At 66.4% G+C, this 24,575-nt stretch overlaps 2 protein-coding genes across 2 annotated transcripts; one reads left to right on the forward strand and one right to left on the reverse strand.

The window, feature by feature from the left end:
* Positions 1 to 99: 99 nt before the first annotated feature.
* Positions 100 to 24,348, forward strand: GPKOW (G-patch domain and KOW motifs). The gene is given in 21 exon segments (XM_054001838.1): positions 100 to 209; positions 14,635 to 14,810; positions 14,812 to 14,867; positions 14,947 to 14,951; positions 15,173 to 15,391; positions 15,513 to 15,659; positions 16,094 to 16,186; positions 16,504 to 16,568; positions 16,570 to 16,634; positions 17,553 to 17,636; positions 17,638 to 17,748; positions 18,464 to 18,569; positions 18,970 to 19,108; positions 19,519 to 19,576; positions 19,827 to 19,931; positions 21,003 to 21,048; positions 21,050 to 21,109; positions 21,861 to 21,930; positions 23,263 to 23,348; positions 24,136 to 24,174; positions 24,176 to 24,348. Coding segments are annotated over 20 exon segments (1,788 nt in total). The 5' UTR covers positions 100 to 209; positions 14,635 to 14,663; the 3' UTR covers positions 24,263 to 24,348.
* On the reverse strand, positions 1,491 to 5,873 carry PLP2 (proteolipid protein 2). The gene is given in 6 exon segments (XM_054001861.1): positions 1,491 to 2,032; positions 2,035 to 2,098; positions 2,813 to 2,907; positions 3,468 to 3,620; positions 5,766 to 5,825; positions 5,827 to 5,873. Coding segments are annotated over 6 exon segments (513 nt in total). The 5' UTR covers positions 5,854 to 5,873; the 3' UTR covers positions 1,491 to 1,918.
* Positions 24,349 to 24,575: the final 227 nt, after the last annotated feature.

Consider the following 24,575-nt stretch of genomic DNA (forward strand, 5'->3'; position numbering starts at 1 on the left):
CCCCCCCCCCCACCGGCGCGGCGCACGCGCAGCCCCCGCCCACCCCGGCGCGCGCGGCTCCCCTTTCCCCCCCTCATAACATTCCCCCCCCGCCCCTCACCCCCCCTTCTCCCCACCCGGCCCCTCCCGGCCGCCGCCGTACCGGAACGCGCCGGGGAAGGACCGGGGAGCAGCGGCGGGAGGACAGAGGAACGGAGGCGGCGGGAGCGGTGAGGGCGGAGCGGCGGCGGCGGCGCGGCGCGGGGCGGGAAGCGTGAGGGGAGGGCGCGCGGGGATGGTGGGGGGGGGAGCTCCTTTTGGCACTGCGCATGCGCGGGGCGGGGCGCGAGCCCGGCTGGGGTTTCCCGCCTTTTTCTGTGAGGGGAGCGGGGGCTCTCCTGCTGCTCCTCGGCTGCGCGGGAGCCGTGAGGGGGCGGAGGGGCTTCCTCCGTGCTGGTTCTGCCTTTTCCCGTTTGGGATTTTTGGGACGGAGGAGTTTCCTCCCTTTTCTCGTGAGGGATGAGGGCTCCTCCGTTATTTCCGTGAGCGGTGGATGGGGTTTCTCCCTTTTCCCGTGAGGGATGGTGGAGTTTCCTCCCTTTTCCCGTGAGGGGTGGAGGGGCTTCCTCCGTGGTTCCCGTGAGCGGAGGATGGGGTTTCTCCGTATTTCCGTGAGGGATGGAGGAGTTTCCTCCCCTTTTCCCGTGAGGGGTGGGTGGGATTTCTTCCCTTTTTCCGTGAGCGGAGGATGGGGTTCCTCCGTATTTCCGTGAGGGGTAAATGGGATTTCTTCCCTTTTCCCGTGAGGGGTGGAGGGGGTTTCTCCCTTTTCCCGTGAGGGGGTGGATGGGATTTCTTCCCTTTTTCCCGTGAGCGGTGGATGGATTTCTCACTTTTTCCGTGAGGGGGGGTGGAGGGGTTTCCTCCCTTTTGCCGTGAGCAATGGAAGAATTTACCACCCTTTTCCATGAGGGGTGGAGAGGTTTCCTCCGTTTTTCCATGAGCGGTGGAGAGGTTTCCTCCCTTTTGCCGTGAGCGGTGGAGGAGTTTCTTCCTTATTTCTGTGAGCGGTGGAGGGATTTCCTCCCTTTTTCCATGAGGGATGGAGGGGTTTCTTCCCTATTGCCGTGACTTGTGTGGGAGTTTCCCACCTTTCTTTCCGTGAGGGAGAGTTTTCCACCCTTTTCCCGTTGAGGGCTGCAGGGGTGTTCCTCCCTTTTTTCTCGTGAGGGGGATGGGAAGTTTCTTCCCTTTTTCCCGTGAGGACAGGGGGGGGGAAGAGTTTTTCCTTCCTTTTTCCTTTGGCGAAGGGTTGGCTCTCCCTCCCTTTTGCCGTGAGGGGAGAGGATTTTCTCTCCAGGCAGGAACCGTGACGGGAGGGGTTTGGGGCGTGCTGGGAGGTCTGTGGGGTTTGGAGTCCATTGTGGGACAAGCCCCCCCCCCCCCCCCCCCAGGATCTGCAGACACCCCCCGACAGGCTGTTGTCGCGACAGACCCAGCAGAACCGGTACTGCAGTAATAAAAACCCTTTATTTCTCAATATATTGCCCCCAAAAGCCTCCCGCAGGCTGGGAGAGTGTGAGGAGGGGAACACCCCAAAAAACTAACGGAGGCACCCCAAAAACTGAGGCGGGCACCCCAAAACCCGTGAGGGGCCAAGGGCGCCTTTAAACCTGAGGGGGTCTCCCCGCGGGGAAACTGAGGCACGGGGCGGTTCAAGGCACTTGCGAAAGGCGTTTGAGGGAGGGGCAGCTCCTGTGGGACCCCCAGATCTACCCCTGCCCCCCTCCCCGGGGGGGGACCCAGGCGTCGGGACCCCTCAATAATTATTTAAGGCTGGGGGTCCCCCTGTGCCGGGGGGGGAGGTCTCCGTTGGGGTTCTTGGCTTGTTCAGGCACCGTCTGGGGGACTCTGGAGAGGGGACAAAGTGGGGGGTTAGTTACACCCCCCGGGGACCCCCAAACCCTCTGGGGATCCCCAAGCCCCCACAGGGCAGCACCCCCCCTTCCCAGTGCTCCCAGTACACACCAGTGGGGGCGGCGCTGTGGCCCCTGGCCGCATGGGGAAGGTGATGTAGGCGTCATAGCCCAGCAGGACCCCGGCCAGGATCCCGAACACCTGGGGGGTACAGCGGGTCAGAGACACCCAAACTCCCCCTGTGTGCCCCCCCAAAACCCCCCCTGCACCCCCAAACCCCCTCACTCCAACCTGGAGCCACAACACCTGGGGGGGGCAGGGGGATCAGAGACCCCCAAATTCCCTCTGTACACCCAAACCCCCCCTCACCCCGGCCTGGAACCCCAACACCTGGGGGGATCAGAGACCCCCAAATTCCCCCTGTACCCCCCAAAACCCTCCTCACCCCCGGCCTGGATCACCAACATCTGGGGGGATCAGAGACCCCCAAATTCCCCCTGTACCCCCAAACCCTCCTCACCCCAGCCAGGAGCCCCCAACATCTGGGGGGGATCAGAGACCCCCAAATTCCCCCTGTACCCCCAAACCCTCCTCACCCCGGCCTGGAACCCCAACACCTGGGGGGATCAGAGACCCCCAAATTCCCCCTTGTACCCCCAAACCCTCCTCACCCCGGCCTGGAACCCCAACACCTGGGGGATCAGAGACCCCCAAATTCCCCCTGTACCCCCAAACCCTCCTCACCCCAGCCAGGAGCCCCAAGACTGGGGGGATCAGAGACCCCCCCAAACGCCCCTCATGCCAGATTGGAGCCCCAGCATCTGGGGGGATCAGAGAGCCCCAAACCCCCTCACCCTGGTCAGGAGCCCCAACAGCCATGGAGGGGGTCAGACCCCCCCAAATTCCCCCCTCACCCCCTCCCGCGATGCCGGCGCCGTCGCGGTGGCCCACGATGACGATGAGGGAACAGATGAGGAAGAGCAGAGCCCCGATGAGGCAGCGCGTGAAGTCCTGAGGGGCACAGATGGGACCCCTCAGAGAGACCCCCCCCCCCAAATCCTTCTGGGGGACCCCCCAGGAACCCCCAGACTCTCTGGGGACCTCCAATTCCCGGGTTCACTCCCCAGCTCAGGCACTGCAGGGCCTCCCAACCCTCCCCACAGCCCCCCACACCCCTCCCCAGCCCCCCAATGCTGCTCAAACCCCCCGTAATCTCCCCAAATTTCCCCCAAGCCCCCCATTGCTGCTCAAACCCCCCGTAATCCCCCCCAAACCCTCCCCACCCCACCAATGCTGCTCAAAGCCCTGGTAATCCCCCCAAATTTCTCCCAAACCCCCCATTGCTGCTCAACACCCCCATAGTCCCCCCCAGACCCCTCCCCCAGCCCCCCAATTCTCCTCCAGCCCCCCATAATCTCCCCCAGACCCCTCCCCACCCCCCCATTGCTGCTCAAAGCCCCTGTAATCCCCCCCAAACCCCTTCCCAGCCCCCCCCAATTCTCCAGCCCCCCATAATTCCCCCCAGACCCCTCCCCAGCCCCCCACATGCCCCCCCAGGCCCCCTTGCTCACGGTCCAGCCCCAGTGCAGCCCGGTCAGCCGTGGCGGCAGGCGGCAGCTCCAGGCCAGCAGCACCAGGGCAGCGAACACCATCTGCACGGCCGCCAGCCCCGCGTAGCCCGAGCGCGACGCCCCGAAGCACACCAGGGTCAGCAGGCACAGCACCTGCGGGCACAGCCCCGTGGGATCCCTGCGGCTGCACCCGCAGCCTGCGACCCCCACAGAGCCCCGGGGACCCCAGTGTGTACCCCGTTATAGGGGCACAGCCCGTATGGGGTGTGTACAATGTGCCCTATAGGCCCCGTGTGCTCCCTGCGTTCCCTGAGCCCCCCACAGAGACCCCCCAATGTGTACCCCGTTATAGGGGCACAGCCCCCCGTGGGATCCCTGCAGCTCCACCCAGAGCCTGTGACCCCCACGGAGCCCCGGGGACCCCAGCGTGTACCCCGCTATAGGGGCACAGCCCCGTGGGGGTGTGTGCAGTGTGCCTATAGTTCCCTGAGCCCCCATAGAGACCCCACAGAGACCCCCAACATGTACCCTGCCCCTATGGGGTGTGTGCAGAGTGCCCTATAGGCCTCTGGGCTCCACGGGAGTGCCTGCAGCGCTCCCTACAGGGATCCTCAGGGGTGCCCTATAGGGCCCTACAGGTTCTGGGCTGTCACCTAAAGGCTCTTAGAGCGCCCTCTTTTATACCTCTGTGGGGGTCACCTGTAGATGTCAGCAGGCCGCTGTGGGGGTCACCTATGGGTGAGCCATAGCGCCCCCAATGGGCCAGTGTGGGGGTCACCTATGGGTGGTCTCATAGCGCCCCCCAATGGGTCACTGTGCTGTCCCCTAGAGACCCCCCCCCCCCACAGCGCCCCCCAATGGGTCGCTGTGGGGTCACCTATAGCACCCCCAATGGGCCAGTGTGGGGTCACCTATGGATAAGCCATAGCGCCCCCAATAGGTCACTGTGGGGTCACCTATGGGTGTCTCATAGCGCCCCCAATGGGCCAGTGTGGGGTCACCTATAGACCCCCATAGCGCCCCAATGGGTCACTGTGCTGTCCCCTATAGACCCCCATAGCGCCCCCCTATGGGCCGCTGTGCTGTCCCCTATAGACCCCCATAGCGCCCCCCTATGGGCCGCTGTGCTGTCCCCTATAGACCCCCCCCCCCATAGCGCCCCCTATGGGCCGCTGTGCTGTCCCCTATAGACACCCCCCCCCCCCCCCCATAGCGCCCCCTATGGGCCGCTGTGCTGTCCCCTATGGGGGAGCCACAGCGCCCCCTGTCGGTTCCCCGAGGATCGCGGCCCCGCCCCGCGTGGGTGCCGGGACAAGGCCGCCGCTGTGGGAGCGCCGGGGCGGGGCCGTCTCCCGGCAACGGTCGCCATGGCAACGGCACAACAGCGCCCCCCCCCCCCCCTTCAAGGGGCGATGGCGTGGGTGGGGCCCGCCGGGGCTGGGGGCTCTTAAAGGGGGCAGTGCCTTAAAGGGGCCGGTCCCGCCGTGACCGCGGCGGGCGCCGCCCGGGCTGGCGCAATAACGGCTGGCACGGCGGGCCGGGCACCGCCCGAACCCCCCCTTCTCCGCCGGGCAGGGACCCCAGACACATCCGGGCTCCCTCCCCGCTTTCAAACCGGGGCCCCCTGGGCCCGCCCTTTCTCACCTTCCCTGCCCCGCCCCACCCCCCGTTTCCCAAGGGCGTTGCCCCTCCACGCGCCCGAAACGGGACCGGGGGGGAGCGGGTGCCCGCGGTGTCCCACGGCACGGCGGACACTCTGCGGGGGTGTCCCCACCCCGAGACCCGGGTCCCTCGCTCCACGTGTCGGCCCGAGCGCTCCGAGAGCCGGGCATCCCCCCGGGATGGTGGAGCCCCCCGGGATGGGGAGCCCCCCCGGGATGGGGAGACGGTGTGTGGCGGGGTCCCCGATCCCTTCCCAAGCACGGACCCATTCTCCTGACGCCCAAAACCGGGATCCCGCCATTGCACCCCTCCACACAAACGACCCACGTGTGGGGTGCCCCCCAAAATGGGGAACCAGGTATCCTGCTGCCCCCCCCCCCCCCCCGTAAAACCGGTGATCCCAGACATCCTGCCCCGGTCCCAAACCGGGACCCCCGAGAATGAGCAGCCAGGCGTGTCCCCCCCCACCCCCAAAGGAACCGGGCACCGACTCATCCTGCCCCCTCCACAGCGGGACCGGCCATCCCGGTGCTCCCCCCCGCCCCCACGCAGGGCCCACATGTTCCCCCCGCCGAGGGTATCCCGTCCCCCCGGTGCCCATTCCGCTGGGTCCCCCGGCGCCCCCCCGTGTCTCACGATCTCGCCGATGAGCACCAGCCCCTTGCGGGTGCGGCTGAAGGCCAGGCAGGTGCCGGGGGCAGTTCTGGGCCCCGCTGGACTCCATGGCGGGACCGGGCGGCACCGAGCGGGGGCGGCGGCGGGCGGGGGGTTGGGGGGGAACGGGGGGGGGGGGGCCCGGGGAACTGGCACGGCGCGGGGGCGGGGCGTTGGGGCGCGCGCCGGCACGCGATTGGCTGGCGGGGGGCGCGGGTGGGCGGGGCCTGGCGGCGGGGGAAACCCCTATTAGGGATGGGAGAAGTGTGGGGGGGGAGCCCCCGGGGGGGGCGGGGCCTCGGGCGGTGCGCGCCGTCACGTGACCGCGCGGGGAGAGGGGAGGGGAAACCCCGGGGAGGGGGTCCCGGGGGGCGGGGCTTAGAGCGGGGAACCCCCTGCGGTGATTGGGTCGGGGGTCCTGGGAGGAGGAGCTGAGGGTGGGCGTGGCTTAGAGCGGGGAAACCCCCCTGCGAGCGGCGGTGGGCGGGGCTTGGCGCGGGGGAAGCCCCTGGCGGTGGCGGGAAGGGGACCCCCGAGGGGCGGGGCTTAGAGGGGGCAGGGCCTGGGATTTGGGGGGGCCTCTGGGGGTCCCTGCGGAGGATCTGGGGCGGGCCGTGGGGGTCTCTGGGGGTCCCCAGCTCGGTTTTGGGGGTGACTCAGCGGATGCGGGCAGCGCCCCGCGCGCCGCACGCCGGGAACGGAAGGAGCGGGGCCGGGGGGGGGGGGGGGTCCCCATCTTTATTGAACACCCCAAAAATGGGGAGGGGGACAACACCTCCGTGCGACCCCCAGGACGCGGGGGGGGGGGGGGGGCATTGCATAGCTTGAAGGGCGCCCCCGCCCAAACCAGCGGCACCGAAACGCCCCCCCCGGGCTGGGGGTGGGGGGAATCCCCCCCGAAGCACCAAAAAATGGGGTGCGGGGGGGGCTGTGACGTCACCTTCCGTGTGCGGGGGTCCGGGGCAGCGTTGGGGGGGGGGTCAGGGGTGCAGCCCCCCCACGAGGCAGAAGCAGGGCTCCCCCCGCGGGGAGCGGCCCACGCGCAGCCGCAGCACCCCCCGCGCCAGCGGGGCTGGGGGCGCCCCTGGGGGGGGGGGGAGGGGGCGTCACTCCCGTGGGGGGCGGGGCGGGGACCCCCCCCACTGCCCACCCCCCATCCCCCATGCGCAGCCAGGCCGGGGCTGGGGGGCTCTGGGCTGTACCACTCTTCCCATGGGGGGGGGGGGGGCAGTGGGGTGTCTTAGTGAGTTTGGGGGGCAGTGGGCTGTACCACCCGATTTGGGGGGGGGCACTGGGATATACCAGTATATTTTGGGGGGCAGTGGGCTGTACCACCCGATTGGGGGGGGGCACTGGGATATAGCAGTGTATTTTGGGGGGCAGTGGGCTGTACCACCCGGTTTTGGGGGGGGGCACTGGGATATACCAGTATATTTTGGGGGGCAGTGGGCTGTACCACCTGACTGGGGGGGCACTGGGGTACCCCGTTGTGTTTTGGGGGGCAGTGGGCTGTACCACCTGACTGGGGGGGCACTGGGGTACCCCGCTGTGTTTGGGGGGGCAGTGGGCTGTACCACTGCGCTGGCAGGGGGGGTGATTTGCGCAGCTGTGTTTTTGTGGGGGGGGTCTCCCTTAGGGCCAGTCCCACCCTGTCCCCACCGAACTGGGGGGGCCCCGCGGGGATTTTGCGGGTCCGGGGGGGGTCTCACCGTGGGGGCGGCGCAGCAGCAGGCGCAGGCGGCTGCCCCCCCCCCGGATCCGGGCCAGCGCCTGCGCGGGGCTCATGCCGGCCGTGGGGGCCCCGTCGATGGCCAGGAGCTCGTCACTGACCTGCCCCCCCCGGGACCCCCAAAAGTCACTGACCTGCCCCCCCGGGACCCCAAAAGTCACTGACCTGCCCCCCCCGGACCCCAAAAGTCACAGACCCCCCCAAAAGTCACAGACCCCCCCCCGAGGGACCCCCAAAGTTACAGACACCCCCCCGAGGGACCCCCAAAGTCACTGACCCCCCCCAAAAGTCACTGACCTGCCCCCCCGGGACCCCAAAAGTCACAGACCCCCCCCAAAAGTCACTGACCTGCCCCCGGGACCCCCAAAGTCACAGACCCCCCCCGGGACCCCAAAAGTCACAGACCCCCCCCCCAAAAGTCACTGACCTGCCCCCCCCGGGACCCCCAAAAGTCACAGACCCCCCCCCCCAGGGACTCCCAAAGTCACAGACCCCCCCCCAAAAAGTCACAGACCCTCCCCAAACCCTCGTGACCCCCCCAGTTCCCTCAGGGTCCCCCCAGCTCCTGACAGAATCCCCCCCAGAGCCCCCCCGGCCCCAAAAACCCTCCCCAGCCCCACAGAACCCCCAGCCCCATAGAAACCCCCAGCCCCATAGAGCCCCTCAGCCCCATAGAGCCCTCCCTAGAGCCCCCCCAGCCCCAAAGAGCCCCCCAGCCCCATAGAAATCCCCAGTTCAATAGACCCCCCCCCAACCCTACAGAGCCCCCCGGCCCCACAGAGCTCCCTGGTCCCACAGAGCCCCCAACCCTATAGAGCCCCCCAGCCCCATAGAGCCCCCCGACCCTATAGAGCCCCCCAGCCCCATAGAGCCCCCCAGCCCCATAGAGCCCCCGACCCTATAGAGCCCCCACAGCCCCAGAGAGTCTCCCAACCCCATGGGGCCCCCAGCCCCACAGAAGCCCCAACCCCATAGAACCCCCGTAGCCCAGGAGAGCCCCCCAACCCTATAGAGCCCCCCAGCCCCATGGGGCCCTCCAGCCCCGTAGAGCCCCCCCCAGTCCCATAGATGCCCCAACCCCATAGAGCTCCTCAGCCCCAAAGAGGCCCCCAAGCCCCACAGAGCCCCCCAGCCCGATAGAGCCCCCAACCTCATAGAGCCCCCAGCCCCATAGAAACCCCCAACCCCATAGAGCCCCCAGCCCCAGAGAGTCCCCCAAACCCATGGAGCCCACCCAGCCCCACAAACCCCCAGCCCCATAGAGCCCCCCAGTCCCATAGATGCCCCAACCCCATGGAGCCCCCTGGCCCCATCGAGCCCCCCTAGCCCCACAGAACCCCCCAGCCCCATAGAGCCCCCCCAGTCCTATAGAGCCCCCCAACCCCATAGAACCCCCCAGCCCCATAGAGCCCCCCTAGCCCCACAGAACCCCCCAGCCCCATAGAGCCCCCCAACCCTATAGAGACCCCCCAGCCCCATAGAGCCCCCAACCTCATAGAGCCCCCCCAGCCCCATAGAAACCCCCAGCCCCATAGAGCCCCCCAGCCCCACAGAGCCCCCCAGCCCCATAGAGCCCCTCTAGCCCCACAGAACCCCCCCAGCCCCACAGAACCCCCCAGCCCCTATTGCTCACCTCACCCCAGAGCCCCCCCAGACCCCCCCAAGCCCCCCAGCCCCCGTACCTGGATGCAGCCGCAGCGCTGGGCCGGGCCCCCCTCGCGCAGCCCCCGCACGAAAACCCCGGCGGGGCCGGCCCGGAGGCTGAGCCCGAACCCGCCCGGGCCCCGCGGCAGCTCCACCCAGAACGGGGCCCGTTCCTGCCACCAGTATAAACCAGTATGGACCAGTATAAACCAGTATGGACCAGTGACCCGCCCGGGCCCCGCGGCAGCTCCACCCAGAACGGGGCCCGTTCCTGCCACCAGTATAAACCAGTATGGACCAGTATAAACCAGTATGGACCAGTGACCCGCCCGGGCCCCGCGGCAGCTCCACCCAGAACGGGGCCCGTTCCTGCCACCAGTATAAACCAGTATAAACCAGTATGGACCAGTATGGACCAGTCACCCGCCCGGGCCCCCGCGGCAGCTCCACCCAGAACGGGGCCCGTTCCTGCCACCAGTATAAACCAGTATAAACCAGTACACACCAGTGACCCGCCCGGGCCCCGCGGCAGCTCCACCCAGAACGGGGCCCGTTCCTGCCACCAGTATAAACCAGTATAAACCAGTATGGACCAGTACACACCAGTATAGACCAGTTATACAGCAGTTATGCACCAGTATACACCAGTACACACCAGTATAGACCAGTTTCATACCAGTACACACTAGTTTCACACCAGTATACACCAGTATATACCAGTATACACCAGTTACACACCAGTATATACCACTTACACACCAGTACAAACCAATTTCACACCAGTACACTCCAGTTTCACACCAGTACACACTAGTTTCACACCAGTATATACCAGTTACATACCAGTATACACCAGTTACACACAAATTACACACCAGTATACACCAGTTACACACCAGTTTCACACCAGTATACACCAGTATATACCAGTTGCATACCAGTATACACCAGTTACACACAAATTACACACCAGTGTACACCAGTTACACATCACTTACGCACCAGTTGCACCAGCTACATACTAGCATATACCAGTTACGCACCAGTATACACCAGTTACACACCAGTATACATCAGTTACACACCAGTATACACCAGTTACACACCAGTATACACCAGTTATACACCAGTATACACCAGTTACATACCAGTTACACATGAATTACACACCAGTATACACCAGTAAATCACCAGGGCCATGAGGCAGCTGCATCCCCCCCTCCCCAGTTCCCTCCCAGTGCTCCCAGTATCCTCCCAGTTCCCTCCCAGTGCTCCCAGTTCCCTCCCAGTTCCCTCCCAGTGCTCCCAGTATCCTCCCAGTTCCCTCCCAGTCCTCCCCAGTGCTCCCAGTTCCCTCCCAGTTCCCTCCCAGTGCTCCCAGTCCCTTCCAGCTCCCTCCCAGTCTGTCCCAGTTCCCTCCCAGTTCCCTTCCAGTGCTCCCAGTCCGTCCCAGTGCTCCCAGTCCGTACCTGTGCCCATCCCAGGCCGTGGCCCCCGCCCCCCCCCGGCGCTGCTGGGCTGCCCAGGGATGGATCTGGGGAGAGAGGGGCTCCCAGTAAGGACCAGTATAACCAGTAACAGCCACTAGAGCCACCCAGGGCTCCCAGTAAGGACCAGTATAACCAGTAACAGCCACTAGAGCCACCCAGGGCTCCCAGTAAGGACCAGTATAACCAGTAACAGCCACTAGAGCCACCCAGGGCTCCCAGTAAGGACCAGTATAAACCAGTAACAGCCACTAGAGCCACCCAGGGCTCCCAGTAAGGACCAGTAGCCACCAGTATAACCAGCCAGTAACAACCAGTGTTCCCAGTAACAACCAGTATAGCCACCCAGTGCTCCCAGTGTAACCATCCAGCACTCCCAGTATAGCCTCCCAGTGCTCCCAGTATAGTCACCCAGGATGTACAGGCACCCAGCCAAGGGGCTGCCCAGTGCTCCCAGTAACACCCAGTATAACCACCCAGTGCTCCCAGTGCCCTCCCAGTGCCCTCAATGCCCCACCCAGTGCCCTCCCAGTGTCCCCAGTGCCCTCCCAGTGCCCTCCCAGTGCCCTCCCAGTGCCCCTCCCAGTGCTCCCAATCCCCCACCCAGTGCTCCCAGTGCCCCTCCCAGTGCTATCCCAGTGCCCCCAGTGCCCTCCCAGTGCCCTCCCAGTGCCCTCCCAGTGCCCCTCCCAGTGCTCCCAATCCCCCACCCAGTGCTCCCAGTGCCCTCCCAGTGCTCCCCAGTGCCCCCAGTACCGGCGGGCAGCAGGTCCCGGGGCTCAGGCCCCACGAAGCTGGTGGCGGGCCACGGGCTCAGGGGGGGGCCCTGGGGCCTGCGGGGGGGGGACACTGCACCAGTGCTCCCAGTAACCTCCCAGTGCCCTCCCAGTCCTTCCCAGTATGCCTTAATCCCTCCCAGTCTCTCCCAGTCCCTTGAATCGCCTTCCCAGTGCCCACAATCCCCAATCCCAGTCCCACCCAGTGCTCCCAGTCCCTCCCCCAGTATCACCCAGTCCCCCTCCCAGTGCTCCCAGTCCCCCCCAGTGCTCCCAGTCCCTCCCCCAGTATCACCCAGTCCCCCTCCCAGTGCTCCCAGTCCCCCCCCAGTGCTCCCAGTCCCTCTCTCAGTCCCTCCCAGTCCGTCTCCCAGTGTCCCCATTCCCTCCCACTGCTCCCCAGTCCCCCCCCCAGTCCCTCTCCCAGTGCTCCCAGTGCCCTCCCAGTCCCCTCCAGTCCCTCTCTCAGTCCCTCCCAGTGCTCCCAGTCCCTCCCCCAGTATCACCCAGTTCCTCTCCCAGTGCTCCCAGTGCCCTCCCACTGCTCCCAGTCCCCCCCAGTAAGGTCCCAGTCCCCCCAGTGCTCCCAGTCCCCCCCAGTCCCTCTCCCAGTGCTCCCAGTCCCACCCAGTGCTCCCAGTCCCTCTCTCAGTCCCTCCCAGTCCGTCTTCCAGTGTCCCCCATTCCCTCCCACTGCTCCCAGTCCCTCCCCCAGTCCCCCCCCAGTCCCTCTCCCAGTGCTCCCAGTCCCATTCTCAGTCCCCCCCACTGCTCCCAGTCCCCCCAGTTCCTCTCCCAGTGCTCCCAGTGCTCCCAGTGCTCCCAGTGGCCGCACCCAGTCCCCGCAGCAGCAGCAGGGGGGGGGTCGCGCTCGTGGGGGCCGCACCCGGGGGGCTCCGCGCGGCCCCCGGCCCGGGGGGGGGGCTCGAACCGGGGGGCGGCGGGGGGGGGGCGGCTGTAGCGCAGCACGCGGGACCCCCCCACGGCCACCAGCACGGTCACTGCGGGGGGGGGGACAGTGAGAGACCCCCACCCACCAGAGACCCCCACCCACCCACACAGAGACCCCCACCCACCAGAGACCCCCACCCACACAGGGACCCCCCCACGGCCACCAGCACAGTCACTGCGGGGGGGAGACAGTGAGAGACCCCCACCCACCGGTGAGAGACCCCCCACCCACCCACCAGAGACCCCCCCCACGGCCACCAGCACGGTCACTGCGGGGGGGGGGGGACAGTGAGAGACCCCCACCCACACAGGGACCCCCCCCCCACCCACACAGAGACCCCCCACCCACCAGAGACCCCCCCACGGCCACCAGCACGGTCACTGCGGGGGGGGGGACAGTGAGAGACCCCCACCCACCGGTGAGAGACCCCCACCCACCCAGGGACCCCCACCCACCCACCAGAGACCCCCACCCACCCAGGGACCCCCCACCCACACAGAGACCCCCACCCACCGGTGAGAGACCCCCACCCATCAGAGACCCCCCACCCACCCAGAGACCCCCCACCCAGTTAGAGACCCCCTCCCCCCCAGCCAGGGACCCCCCAAAGGTGGGGGACCCCCCCCCAGGGACCCCCCCCGGCCCTCCCCCCGCCCCTCCCCCCCTCACCGCTGGGCGCGGGCGGCGCCTCCGGGGGCGGCATCGGGGGGGGGAGGGGCGGGGGGGGGGCCGCGCCTGCAACCGGTGAGAAACCAGTGAGGGACCAGTGAGGGGACCAGTGAGGGGACCAGTGAGGGACCAGTAAGGGACCAGTGAGGGGACCAGTAAGGGGACCAGTGAGGGACCAGTGAGGGACCAGTGAGGGACCAGTGAGGGACCAGTGAGGGACCAGTAAGGGACCAGTGAAGGGACCAGTGAGGGACCAGTAAGGGACCAGTGAGGGACCAGTGAGAACCAGTAAGGGACCAGTAAGGGACCAGTAAGGGACCAGTGAGGGACCAGTGAGGGACCAGTGAGGGACCAGTAAGGGACCAGTAAGGGACCAGTGAGGGACCAGTGAGGGACCAGTGAGGGACCAGTGAGAAACCAGTAAGGGGACCAGTAAGGGACCAGTGAGAAACCAGTAAGGGACCAGTGAGGGACCAGTGAGGGACCAGTGAGGGACCAGTAAGGGACCAGTGAGGGACCAGTGAGGGACCAGTAAGGGACCAGTGAGGGACCAGTGAGGGACCAGTGAGGGACCAGTAAGGGACCAGTGAGGGACCAGTAAGGGACCAGTGAGGGACCAGTGAGGGACCAGTAAGGGACCAGTAAGGGACCAGTGAGGGACCAGTAAGGGACCAGTAAGGGACCAGTGAGAAACCAGTAAGGGACCAGTAAGGGACCAGTAAGGGACCAGTGAGGGACCAGTGAGAAACCAGTAAGGGACCAGTAAAGGGTCCAGTGAGGGACCAGTAAGGGGACCAGTGAGGGACCAGTGAGGGACCAGTATGGGACCAGTAAGGGACCAGTGAGGGACCAGTGAGGGACCAGTAAGGGACCAGTGAGGGACCAGTATGGGACCAGTGCTCCCAGTAACCAACCAGTAACATCCCAGTGCTCCCAGTATCCTCCCGCCCCCCTCCCAGTGCTCCCAGTCCAGCCCACACCATCCCAGTAACCCCCCAGTGCTCCCATTAACCCTCCCAGTACTCCCAGTTCATCCCCAGTGCTCCCAATTCCCCCCAGTTCATCCCAATGCTCCCAGCCCATCCCAGTGCTCCCAGTTCTTCCCCAGTGCTCCCAGTTCATCCCAGCGCTCCCAGTTCATCCCAGTTTCATCCCAGTGCTCCCAGTTCGCCCCCCGCCGCCACAGAGCCCCCACAGTCCTTCCAGTGACCCCCGGCTGCTCCCTCCCCAGCAGCCCCCGCGCTCCCCCCAGTGCTCCCAGTTCATCCCAGTGCTCCCAGTTCCTTTCCCAGTGCTCCCAGTCCATCCCAGTCCATCCCAGTTCCCCCCTCCCCCCCCCCGGTACCGCCGCGGGGGTCGCCACGGCAACGCGCGCGAGGGCCGGCGGGCGCGAGCGGCGGCGGGCACGGGCTGAGCGACGGGCGGCTCCGCCAATCAGCGCCCGCGCCGCGCGGGGAGGGGGCGGGACGGGCCGCGGGCGCCAGCACCGATAGGCGGGTGCTCCGCCAATCGGCGCCCGCGAAGCCCGCGGGGCGCGGCGCAGGGGGCTGCTGGGAGTTGTAGTCCGGCTCGGCCATCGCGCTCTCTCCCACAGGGCCCCGCGGCGGAAGATGGCGGCGGGCGATGGCGCGGCCGAGGGCGCCGCGGGGCCGGGGCCGGGGGCCGGGGCCGGGGCCGGGGCCGGGGCCGGTGTCGTTCGCCTTCAGCCGCAGGGCCGAGCGGCGGCGGCCGCTGCCCGCGGGACCCTGCGCGGAGCCCGGCGCCGGCGGCTGACACCGAGAGCGACACCGACTTCCTGACGGCCGTGGAGGGCCGCGAGCTGCTCAGGTGGGCGGGGCTGCGGCCGGGGCCACGCCCCACGGCTCCCTTGGGGGCGGGGGCTCCGCTGTCCGTCTGTCCCCTACAGCTTCAGTGGGCGGGGCTTAGCGCACGTGCCGGGGGCGGTGCTTTGGAGGGGCGGGGCTTATGGGGTGTGTCCTAATATGATCAAGGGGGCGTTGGCCTGGGGCACGGTCTCACAGCGTGCACCTGCTTTGGGGGCGTGGCTGTGCGGGGGGCGTGGCTTGTAGCCGGGAACGCCCCTTTGTTTACAGACGTCGTGGGCGTGGCTAACCCTCCGTCTCCGCCCCCAGCACGCGGCGGCCGGCCCCGCCCCCCCAAGAAGGAGCTGGTGATCCCCCTGATCCCCTCCCCCCGCTGGAGGAACCCGGAGCCCCCCCTGCGCCCACGCTGGCCCCCGCCCCCAACGCTGGCCCCGCCCCCAGCACGGACCCCGCCCCCAGCACAGACCCCGCCCCCAGCGCGGACCCCCCCCTCGGTGGAGGCCCAGGCGGTGCAGGAGCTGCTGCAGGGTGAGTTCGGGGGGTCCTGGGGGGGCCCTGAGCCCCCCTGCCCCCCCCAGAGGGGGTCCGGGGGGGTTTGGGGGGCCGGGCTGACCCCCCTGACCCCCCCCTGACCCCCCCTGCCCCCCAGAGGGCCCCGGCAGAGCCAGGAGCAGCCCCCGGGCCAGCCCGGACCCCCCATGGCCATCCCCCTGCAGCGGCCGGACCGGAGCGGGGGACGGGGACAGGGACGGGGACAGGGACAGGGACAGGGACGTTGCCAACGGGGCCACAGCCGGTGAGTGACCCCCGCAGGGACCCCCAAACACCCCCCGGGACCCCCCAGAGTGACCCCTGCTCTGGGACCCCCAAAAATCCCCTGGGGCCCGCCAAACATCCCCCCAGGACCCCCAAAGTGACTGACCCTGCCTTGGGTCAGGGACCCCCGGACTGACCCCCCGGACTGACCCTGCTCCGGGACCCCCAAACACCCCCCCGGGACCCCCCAAACACCCCCCGGGACCCCCAGAATGACCCTTCCCTGGAGCCCTGGGATCACAAAGATCCCCGTGGGACCCCCCCAATATGCCCTTGGGACCCCCCAGAGTGACCCCTTGTCCCGGGGACCCCCCCAACATCCCCCCGGGAACCCCCAGAGTGACCCTTCCCTGGAGCCCTGGGACCCCCAAAGATTCCCCTGGGACCCCCTCAATATCCCTCTGCTACTCCCAGAGTGCCCCACCCCTGGGACCCCCCAAACACCCCCTGGGACCCCCCAAAGTGACCTGACCCTGGGACCCCCCAACATCCCCCGGGACCCCCAGAGTGACCCTGCCCTGGAGCCCTGGGACCCCCCAAACATCCCCTGGGAGCCCCAAACATCCCCTGGGAGCCCCAAAATTACCTCACCCTGGGACCCCCCAAACACCCCTGGGACCCCCCAGAGTGACCCTGCCCTGGAGCCCTGGGACCCCCCAAACATCCCCCTGGGACCCCCAGAGTGACCCTGCCCTGCAGCCCTGGGACCCCCAAACATCCCCCTGGGACCCCCAAACGCCCCCTGGAACCCCCGGACTGACCCCTTGGGACCCCCAAACACCCCCTGGGGCTGGGGGTCCCCAGATCCCCCCCTGGCCCCCCAGCCCACGCCCCCCCCCGCTGCCCGCAGACCCCCCAGGACTACGAGGCCGTGCCCGTGGGCCAGTTCGGGGCTGGCCATGCTGCGGGGGATGGGCTGGAGCCAGGGCCAGGGCATCGGGCGCACCTTCGCCAGGTGAGCGCACCCCGGGACTGAGGGGGGCTCCCCGAAGTTGGGGCTCCCCGGAACTGGGGCACCCCAAAAATTGGGGCACCCCGGAATTGGGGGGGCACCCTGGAGCCGGGGCACCCCGAAATTGGGGGACCCCGGAGCTGGGGGCACCCCAGAACTGAGGGGGGGCGCCCCAGAACCGGGGTTGCCCCCGGAACTGAGGGGCACCCTGGAGCCGGGGGCGCCCCAAAATTGGGGCACCCCGGAATTGGGGCGCCCTGGAGCTGAGGCACCCCGAAATTGGTGGACCCCGGAGCTGGGGCAACCCCCAGAACTGAGGGGGGGCACCCTGGAACGGGGGCACTCCGAAATTGGGGTGCCTCGGAACTGGGGTGCCCCAGAACTGAGAGGGGCTCCCCAGAACTGGGGCACCCCAAAATTAGGGTGCCCTGGAACTGGGGCACCCCGGAACTGGGGCACCCTGGAACTGAGGGGGGCTCCCTGAAACTGGGAGGTGGTTTTGGGGTCCTCTCACCCCCGTGTGTATTTTTGGGGTCCCCTAACCCCCTAGGGCTGGTTTTGGGGTCCCCTGACCCCCTGGGTGTGTTTTGGGGTGCCCTGTTGCCCCCAGGTGAATTTTAGGGTCCCCCCCAGCTGGATTTTGGGGTGCCCTGACCCCAGTGTGGGTTTTGGGGTGCCCTGACCCCAGTGTGGGTTTCGGGGTACCCTAACCCCGGGTGGATTTTGGGGTGCTCTAACCCCAGTTTGGATTTCGGGGTGCCCTGACCCCGGGTGGATTTTGGGGTGCCCCTGACCCCAGTTTGGATTTCGGGGTGCCCTAACCCCGGGTGGATTTTCGGGTGCCCTGACCCCAGTGTGGGTTTTGGGGTGCCCTGACCCCCGGTTGGATTTCGGGGTGCCCTGACGCTCTCCCCCCCCCAGGGTGGTGCCCCCCCTGGAGCAGCCGGCCGCGCGCCCGCGGGGTTTGGGGCTGGGGGCCGAGGCCGCCCCCCCCGGGGGCCCGCGGAGCCCCCCCAGGGCGGGGCCCGGCGTGCGTGGGCGACACCGTGAGCATCGAGGCCGGGCCCCACCGCGGCCTGCGGGGCCAGGTGAGACCAGTACGGACCAGTACGGACCAGTACGGGGCAGTATGGGGCAGTATGGGGCAGTATGGGGCGGTATAGACTGGTACAGACCGGTATAGACCAGTACGGACTGGTATAGACCAGTACGGACCAGTAGGGGGCAGTGTGGGGGGGGTACGGGGGGGGTATAGACTGGTACAGACCAGTACGGACCAGTACGGGGGCAGTATGGGGCGGTTATAGACTGGTACAGACCGGTATAGACCAGTATGGACCAGTATGGACCAGTACGGGGCAGCGCGGGGGGGGGTACAGGGGGGTATAGACTGGTACAGACCAGTACGGACCAGTACAGACCAGCATGGACCAGTACAGACCAGTATGGACCAGTACAGGGCAGTGTGGGGTGGTATAGACTGGTATAGACCAGTATGGACCAGTACGGGCCAGTATGGACCAGCACGAGGTGCTATAGACCAGTACGGGCCAGTATGGACCAGCACGAGGTGCTATAGACCAGTACGGACCAGCACGAGGCAGCGTGGGGTGGTATAGACCAGTATGGACCAGTATGGGCCAGTACAGGGGGGTATAGACTGGTACAGACCGGTACGGACCAGTGTAGGGCAGTGCAGGGGCAGTATGAGCCAGTGCAGACCAGTATAGACCAGTATGGGGCACTATAGACCAGTACAGACCAGTATGGACCAGTACAGACCAGTACGGACCAGTACAGGGATGCGTGGGGGTGGTATAAATCGGTTGCAGACCAGTACAGACCAGTACGGACCAGTACAGACCAGTACGGGGCAGTATGGGGCAGCGCGGGGGCGGTATAGACTGGTACAGGACCAGTACGGACCAGTATGGACCAGTACGGGTCTGACCAGTTCCCTAACTGGTCTAACTGGTCTCTAACTGGTCTAACTGGTCCCTAACTGGTCTCTAACTGGTCTAACTGGTCTCTAACTGGTCTCTAACTGGTCTAACTGGTTTCTAACTGGTCTGACCAGTCCCTAACTGGTCCCTAACTGGTTTGACTGGTTTCTAACTGGTCCCTAACTGGTCTAACTGGTCCCTAACTGGTCTGACTGGTCTCTAACTGGTCTAACTGGTCTAACTGGTCCCTAACTGGTCTAACTGGTCTCTAACTGGTCTAACTAGTCTAACTGGTCCCCTAACTGGTCTGACTGGTCTCTAACTGGTCCCTAACTGGTCTGACTGGTCCCTAACTGGTCTCTAACTGGTCTAACTGGTCCCTAACTGGCCCGCAGGTGCAGGCGCTGCTGCCCGAGGCCGAGGCGGGGCGCTGGTGCGGCTGCAGCTGGGGGGGGCAGGGTGGTGACCGTGAGCCAGCACGGGCTGCGCCCAGTGAGCGCCCGGTGAGTGACCAGTACGGACCAGTAGGGACCAGTAACCCCTGTGACACCCCTGTGACACCCTCGTGACACCCCAGTAACCCCTGTGCCCAGTGAGTGACCAGTACGGACCAGTACGGACCAGTAACCCCCCGTGACACCCCTGTGACACCCCTGTGACACCCCAGTAACCCCAGTACCCAGTGAGTGACCAGTACGGACCAGTACGGACCAGTAGGGACCAGTACGGACCAGTAACCCCAGTGACACCCCTGTGACACCCCTGTGACACCCCAGTAACCCCAGTAACCCCTGCGCCCAGTGAGCGCTGGGGAGGTGACCAGTACAGACCAGTACGGACCAGAAACCCCAGTAACTCCTGCACCCAGTGAACACTGGTGGTTGACCAGTACGGACCAGTATGGACCAGTAACACCCCCAGTAACCCCCCCTGTGACACCCCAGTAACCCCCCAGTACCCAGTGAGTGACCACTACAGACCACTATGGACCAGTATGGACCAGTAACCCCCCCCTATGGCACCCCAGTAACCCCCAGTCCCTCCCAGTCCCCCCAGTCCCTCCCAGTTACCCCAGTTGCTCTCCCCAGTTCCCCCAGTCCCTCCCAGTGCCTCCCAGTGCCTCCCAGTCCCTCTCCCAGTCCCTCCCAGTCCCCCCCCAGTTCCCCCAGTTGCTCTCCCAGTTCCCCCAGTCCCTCCCAGTTCCCCCAGTCGCTCTCCCAGTGCCTCCCAGTCCATCCCAGTTCCCCCCCAGGTGCCTCGGGGCCGCCCCCCCCAGGAGGGGCCGGAGGGGGGGGCGCAGGGAGGGGACCCCCCGCGGGGGGGGGGGCAAGCGCAGGGAGCCCCCCCCGAGCGACAGGTGAGGGGGGGCTCGGCCGGGGGGGCTCGTTTTGGGGGGGGGGGCTCATTTGGGGGGGGGTCATCCTGGGGGGCTTTTGGGGGGGGTCATTTTTCGGGTGGTCTTATTTTTGGGGGGGCTTTGGGGGCGGGCTCAGTTTGGGGGGGTTGGAGAGAGTTCTCATTTTGGGGGGGCTTTGGGGGTCATTTAGGGTGGGCTCTCAGCTTGGGGGGGTTCATTTTGGGGGGGTTCTCATTTGGGGGGAATCGTGGGGGGCTTTGGGGGGGCTCTTTGGGGGGTTCAAGGGGGGCTTTTGGGGGGGTTCATTTTTGGGGGGTCTTAGTTCGGGGGGGGGCTCAGTTTGGGGAGGTTGGAGAGAGTTCTCATTTTGGGGGGGCCTTTGGGGGGGTTATTTGGGGGCTGTTTGGGGGGGCTCTCATTTTGGGGGGGGGTGTGGAGGTCATTTTGGGGAGGTTTGGGGGGGCTCTTACTTTGGGGGGGTCATTTTTGGGGGGGGTCATTTTTGGGGGGGTTCTCTCCTGTTGGGGGGTTTTGGGGGGGCTCTCTTTGGGGGGGAGGGGTTCCGGGGGGCTCTCAAATGGGGGGGGGGGTCTCTCATTTTGGGGTGCCATTAACCCTTGAGGGGGAGGGAGCCCTTTTGGGGGGTGAGACCCCCCCCCCCCAGCCGAATTGGGGGGGGGCCCTCCATTATTTTGGGGGGGGGTGGCGGGGGTCCCGGGGATTTTGGGGGGTGCCACGGAGGGGTCTGTGCCCCCCCGAGGGGTTTGGGGGGGGGCCTGACCCTGGGGAGTCTTTTTGGGGGGGGTCCCCATGGGGGGCGGGGGGGTCTGTGATTCTTTTGGGGGGGGTCTGAACCTTGGGGGGGGTCTGGGGAGGGGATTTGGGGGGGTCTGAACCTTGGGGGGGGGTCCCGTGGGGGGGGGGGTCTGTGCCCCCCGGGGGGGGTCTGGGGGGTCTCCAGGGCTGTGGGAGGGGGGGGTAATTTGGGGGGGTGGGGGTCCCCCAGCGGTTTTTTGGGGGGGTGGGGGGTCTCGGCCCCCCCCCCCCCGACGCCCCCCCGGGCCCCCCCAGTGGAGCGCGAAGCAGCCCCGGGGCGCCCCCCCACTGGCTGCGGCGGGGACCTGCGTGTGCGCTGCGTGGACACGGCCTTCCGGGGGGGGGTCTTCTACAACTGCAAGGTGGGACCCCGAAACAGCCCCCCCGGGACCCCCAAACAGCCCCGGGACCCCCAGACAGCCCCGGGACCCCCAAAACAGCCCTGGGACCCCCCAAACAGCCCCAGGACCCCAAAACAGCCCTGGGACCCCCAAAAACCCCCCCGGGGGCCCCCTAAAACAGCCCCGGGACCCCCCCCGGCATCCCAAAAACAGCCCCCGGGACCCTGAAACACCCCCGGGACCCCCAAACAGCCCCAGGACCCCCAAAAACAGCCCCCCAGACCCTAAAAACGGCCCCGGGACCCCCAAAACAGTCCCCCCGGGACCCCCAAAAACCCCCCCGGGACCCCCCAAAAACACCGCAGGACCACCAGACAGCCCCCGGGACCCCCCCTGAACCCCAAAACAGCCCCCAGCCCCCCCCCGGGGATGCCAAATTCCCCCCCCCCCAAGTCCCCAGAACCCCCCGGGACCCCCCCCCGGGGAACCCAACGACTCCGGGACCCCAAAATCCGGGGAACCCCAAAACCCCCCAGGGCACCCCCAAAATCCCCAGGACCTCAAACCCCCCAGGGCACCCCCAAACCCCCCCGAGGGTGACCCCAGACCCCAAAAAGGGTGGGGAGGGGGGGTCCTTGCCCCCCCTCGGGTGGGATTTTGGGGGTGCTGTCCCCCCCCGGGTGGGATTTTGGGGTGCTGCCCCCCCCCAGCTCCCCCGGGTGGGATTTTGGGGTGCTGCCCCCCCCCGGTGCGATTTTGGGGTCCCCCCCAGATGACGATCGAGGACCTGCTGGCCCCCGACACCTGCGTGTGCCGCACGGACGACGGGCGCCTGGTGGAGGGTGAGACCCCCCCCCGGGGGGAATTTGGGGGGTCCTGACCCCCAAAAACCCTCCTGAGCCCCCAAAACTCCTCTGGAACCCCCAAAACTCCTCTGGAACCCGAAAACCTCTCCTGAGCCCCCCAAAATTCCTCTGGAACCCCCAAAATCACCCTGATATCCCTGACCCCCCCAAGCCTCCAGAATGTCCCCTCCTCTGAGCCCCCCAAACCTGCCTGGGACCCCCAAAATCCCCCTGGGACCCCCAAAATCACCCTGGGACCCCCCAAAATCCACCTGAGCCCCCCAAAATCCACTTGTGCGCCCCCAAACCTGGCTGGGACCCCCCAAAACTACCCCTGAGCCCCCCCAAAATCCCCCTATACCCTCTAAACCTGGCTGGGACCCCCCAAAATCCACCTGAGCCCCCCAAAATCTACCTGAGCTCCCCAAAATCCCCCTGGGACCCCCAAAATTCCTCTGAGCCCCCCAAAATCCCCCACCCCCCCCAAAATCCCCCTCAGCCCCCCAAAATCCCCCTGCGCCCCCCCAAATTTCCTCTGAGCCCCCCAAAATCCCACTGGGACCCTCAAAATCCCCCTGAGCCCCCCAAAATCCCCCTGTGCCCTTCAAAATTCCTCTGAGCCCCCCAAAATCCACCTGAGCACCCCGAAATCACCCTGGGACCCCCAAAATCCCCCTGGGGCCCCCAAAATTCCTCTGGGACCCTCCAAAATCCACCTGAGCACCCCGAAATCCACCTGGGACCCCCCAAAATTCCTCTGAGCCCCCCAAAATCCCCCTGGGACCCCCCAAGATCCCCCTGGGCCCTCCCAAATTCCTCTGAGCCCCCCAAAATCCACCTGAGCACCCCAAAATCCCTCTGGGACCCCCCAAAATTCCTCTGAGCCCCCCAAAATCCCCCTGGGACCCCCCCAAAGTCCCTCTGGAACCCCCAAAATCTCCCTGGGACCCCCCAAAATTCCTCTGAGCCCCCCAAAATCCCCCTGGGACCCCCCAACATCCCCTTGGGGCCTCCCAAATTCCTCTGAGCCCCCCAAAATTCCTCTGAGCTCTCCAAAATCCCCCTGGGCACCCCAAAATCCCCCTGGGACCCCCAAAAACTTCCTAAAATCTATTTGAGGCCCCCAAAATCCCCCTGGGACCCCCAAACCTGCCTGGGACCTCCCAAAATCACCCAAAGCCCCCCGAAATCCCCCCTGGGACCCCCCGAAACCCACCTGAGCTCCCCAAAATCCACCTGGGACCCCCCAAAATCCCCCTGTGCCCCCCAAAATCCCCCTGGGACCCCCCAAAATCCCCCTGCCCCCCCCCAACCCCGCTGCGCCCCCAGGGCTGCGCGAGGCCTCTCTGGAGACCGTGGTGCCGCGGGGCAGCTCCGAGCGCGTCATGGTGGTGCTGGGGGAGCACGCGGGGCAGGTGAGGCAGCCCCCTCCCCAAATTACCGAATTACAGCGCAGCCCCCTCCCCAAATTACCAAATAACAGCACAGACCCCTCCCCAAATTACACAGACCCCTCCTCAAATGACACAGACCCACCCCCAAATCCCCAATCCCCAAATCCCCAATCCCAATCCCCCAATCCCATCCCATCCCATCCCAATCCCCAAATCCCAATCCCATCCCCATCCCAATCCCCCAATCCCATCCCATCCCCATCCCAATCCCCAAATCCCAATCCCATCCCATCCCAATCCCCAAATCCCAATCCCAATCCCCAAATCCCAATCCCCAAAATACCAATCCCCAAATCCCAAATCCCAATCCCAATCCCCAATCCCCAAATCCCCAATCCCAAATCCCAATCCCAATCCCCAATCCCATCCCAAATCCCAATCCCATCCCTATCCCAATCCCCAAATCCCAATCCCCAATCCCCAATCCCATCCCAATCCCAATCCCAATCCCATCCCAATCCCCAATCCCATCCCCAATCCCAATCCCCAATCCCATCCCCAATCCCAATACCCAATCCCATCCCTATCCCAATCCCCAAATCCCAATCCCAATCCCAATCCCAATCCCATCCCATCCCATCCCAATCCCAATCCCAATCCCAATCCCATCCCATCCCAATCCCAATCCCAATCCCCAATCCCAATCCCATCCCATCCCAATCCCCAATCCCCAATCCCCAATTCCCAATCCCCCAATCCCAATCCCGAATCCCGAATCCCCAAATCCCAATCCCGTCCCGTTTCCCAGCTGGGCCGGATCCTGGAGCGGGACGGGCGCCGGGGCCGGGGCTCTGGTGCAGCTGGGCCGGGCGGGGGCCGCGGTGCTGCCGCTGCCCTTCGACAGCATCTGCCTCTACCTGGGCGGCGAGGACTGAGAGCCGGCACGGCTCGGCATGAGATGGGCAACCACGGGCTCGAGACGGGCAACCACGGGCACGAGACGGGCAACCGTGGGGGGGAAACGGGCAATAAAGGTGTGAGATGGGCAACGACAGCGTGAGATGGGCAAGCACAGGCACGAGACGGGGAACCACGGGCCTGGGACGGGCAATAACAGGTGTAAAATGGGCAATAAAGGTGTGAGATGGGCAACCACGGGCCTGGGACGGGCAATAACAGGTGTAAAATGGGCAATAAAGGTGTGAGATGGGCAACCACGGGCCTGGGACGGGCAACCACGGGCCTGGG

The sequence above is a fragment of the Vidua macroura genome, chromosome 33 (assembly GCF_024509145.1).
Source record: "Vidua macroura isolate BioBank_ID:100142 chromosome 33, ASM2450914v1, whole genome shotgun sequence".
NCBI lineage: Eukaryota > Metazoa > Chordata > Aves > Passeriformes > Viduidae > Vidua > Vidua macroura.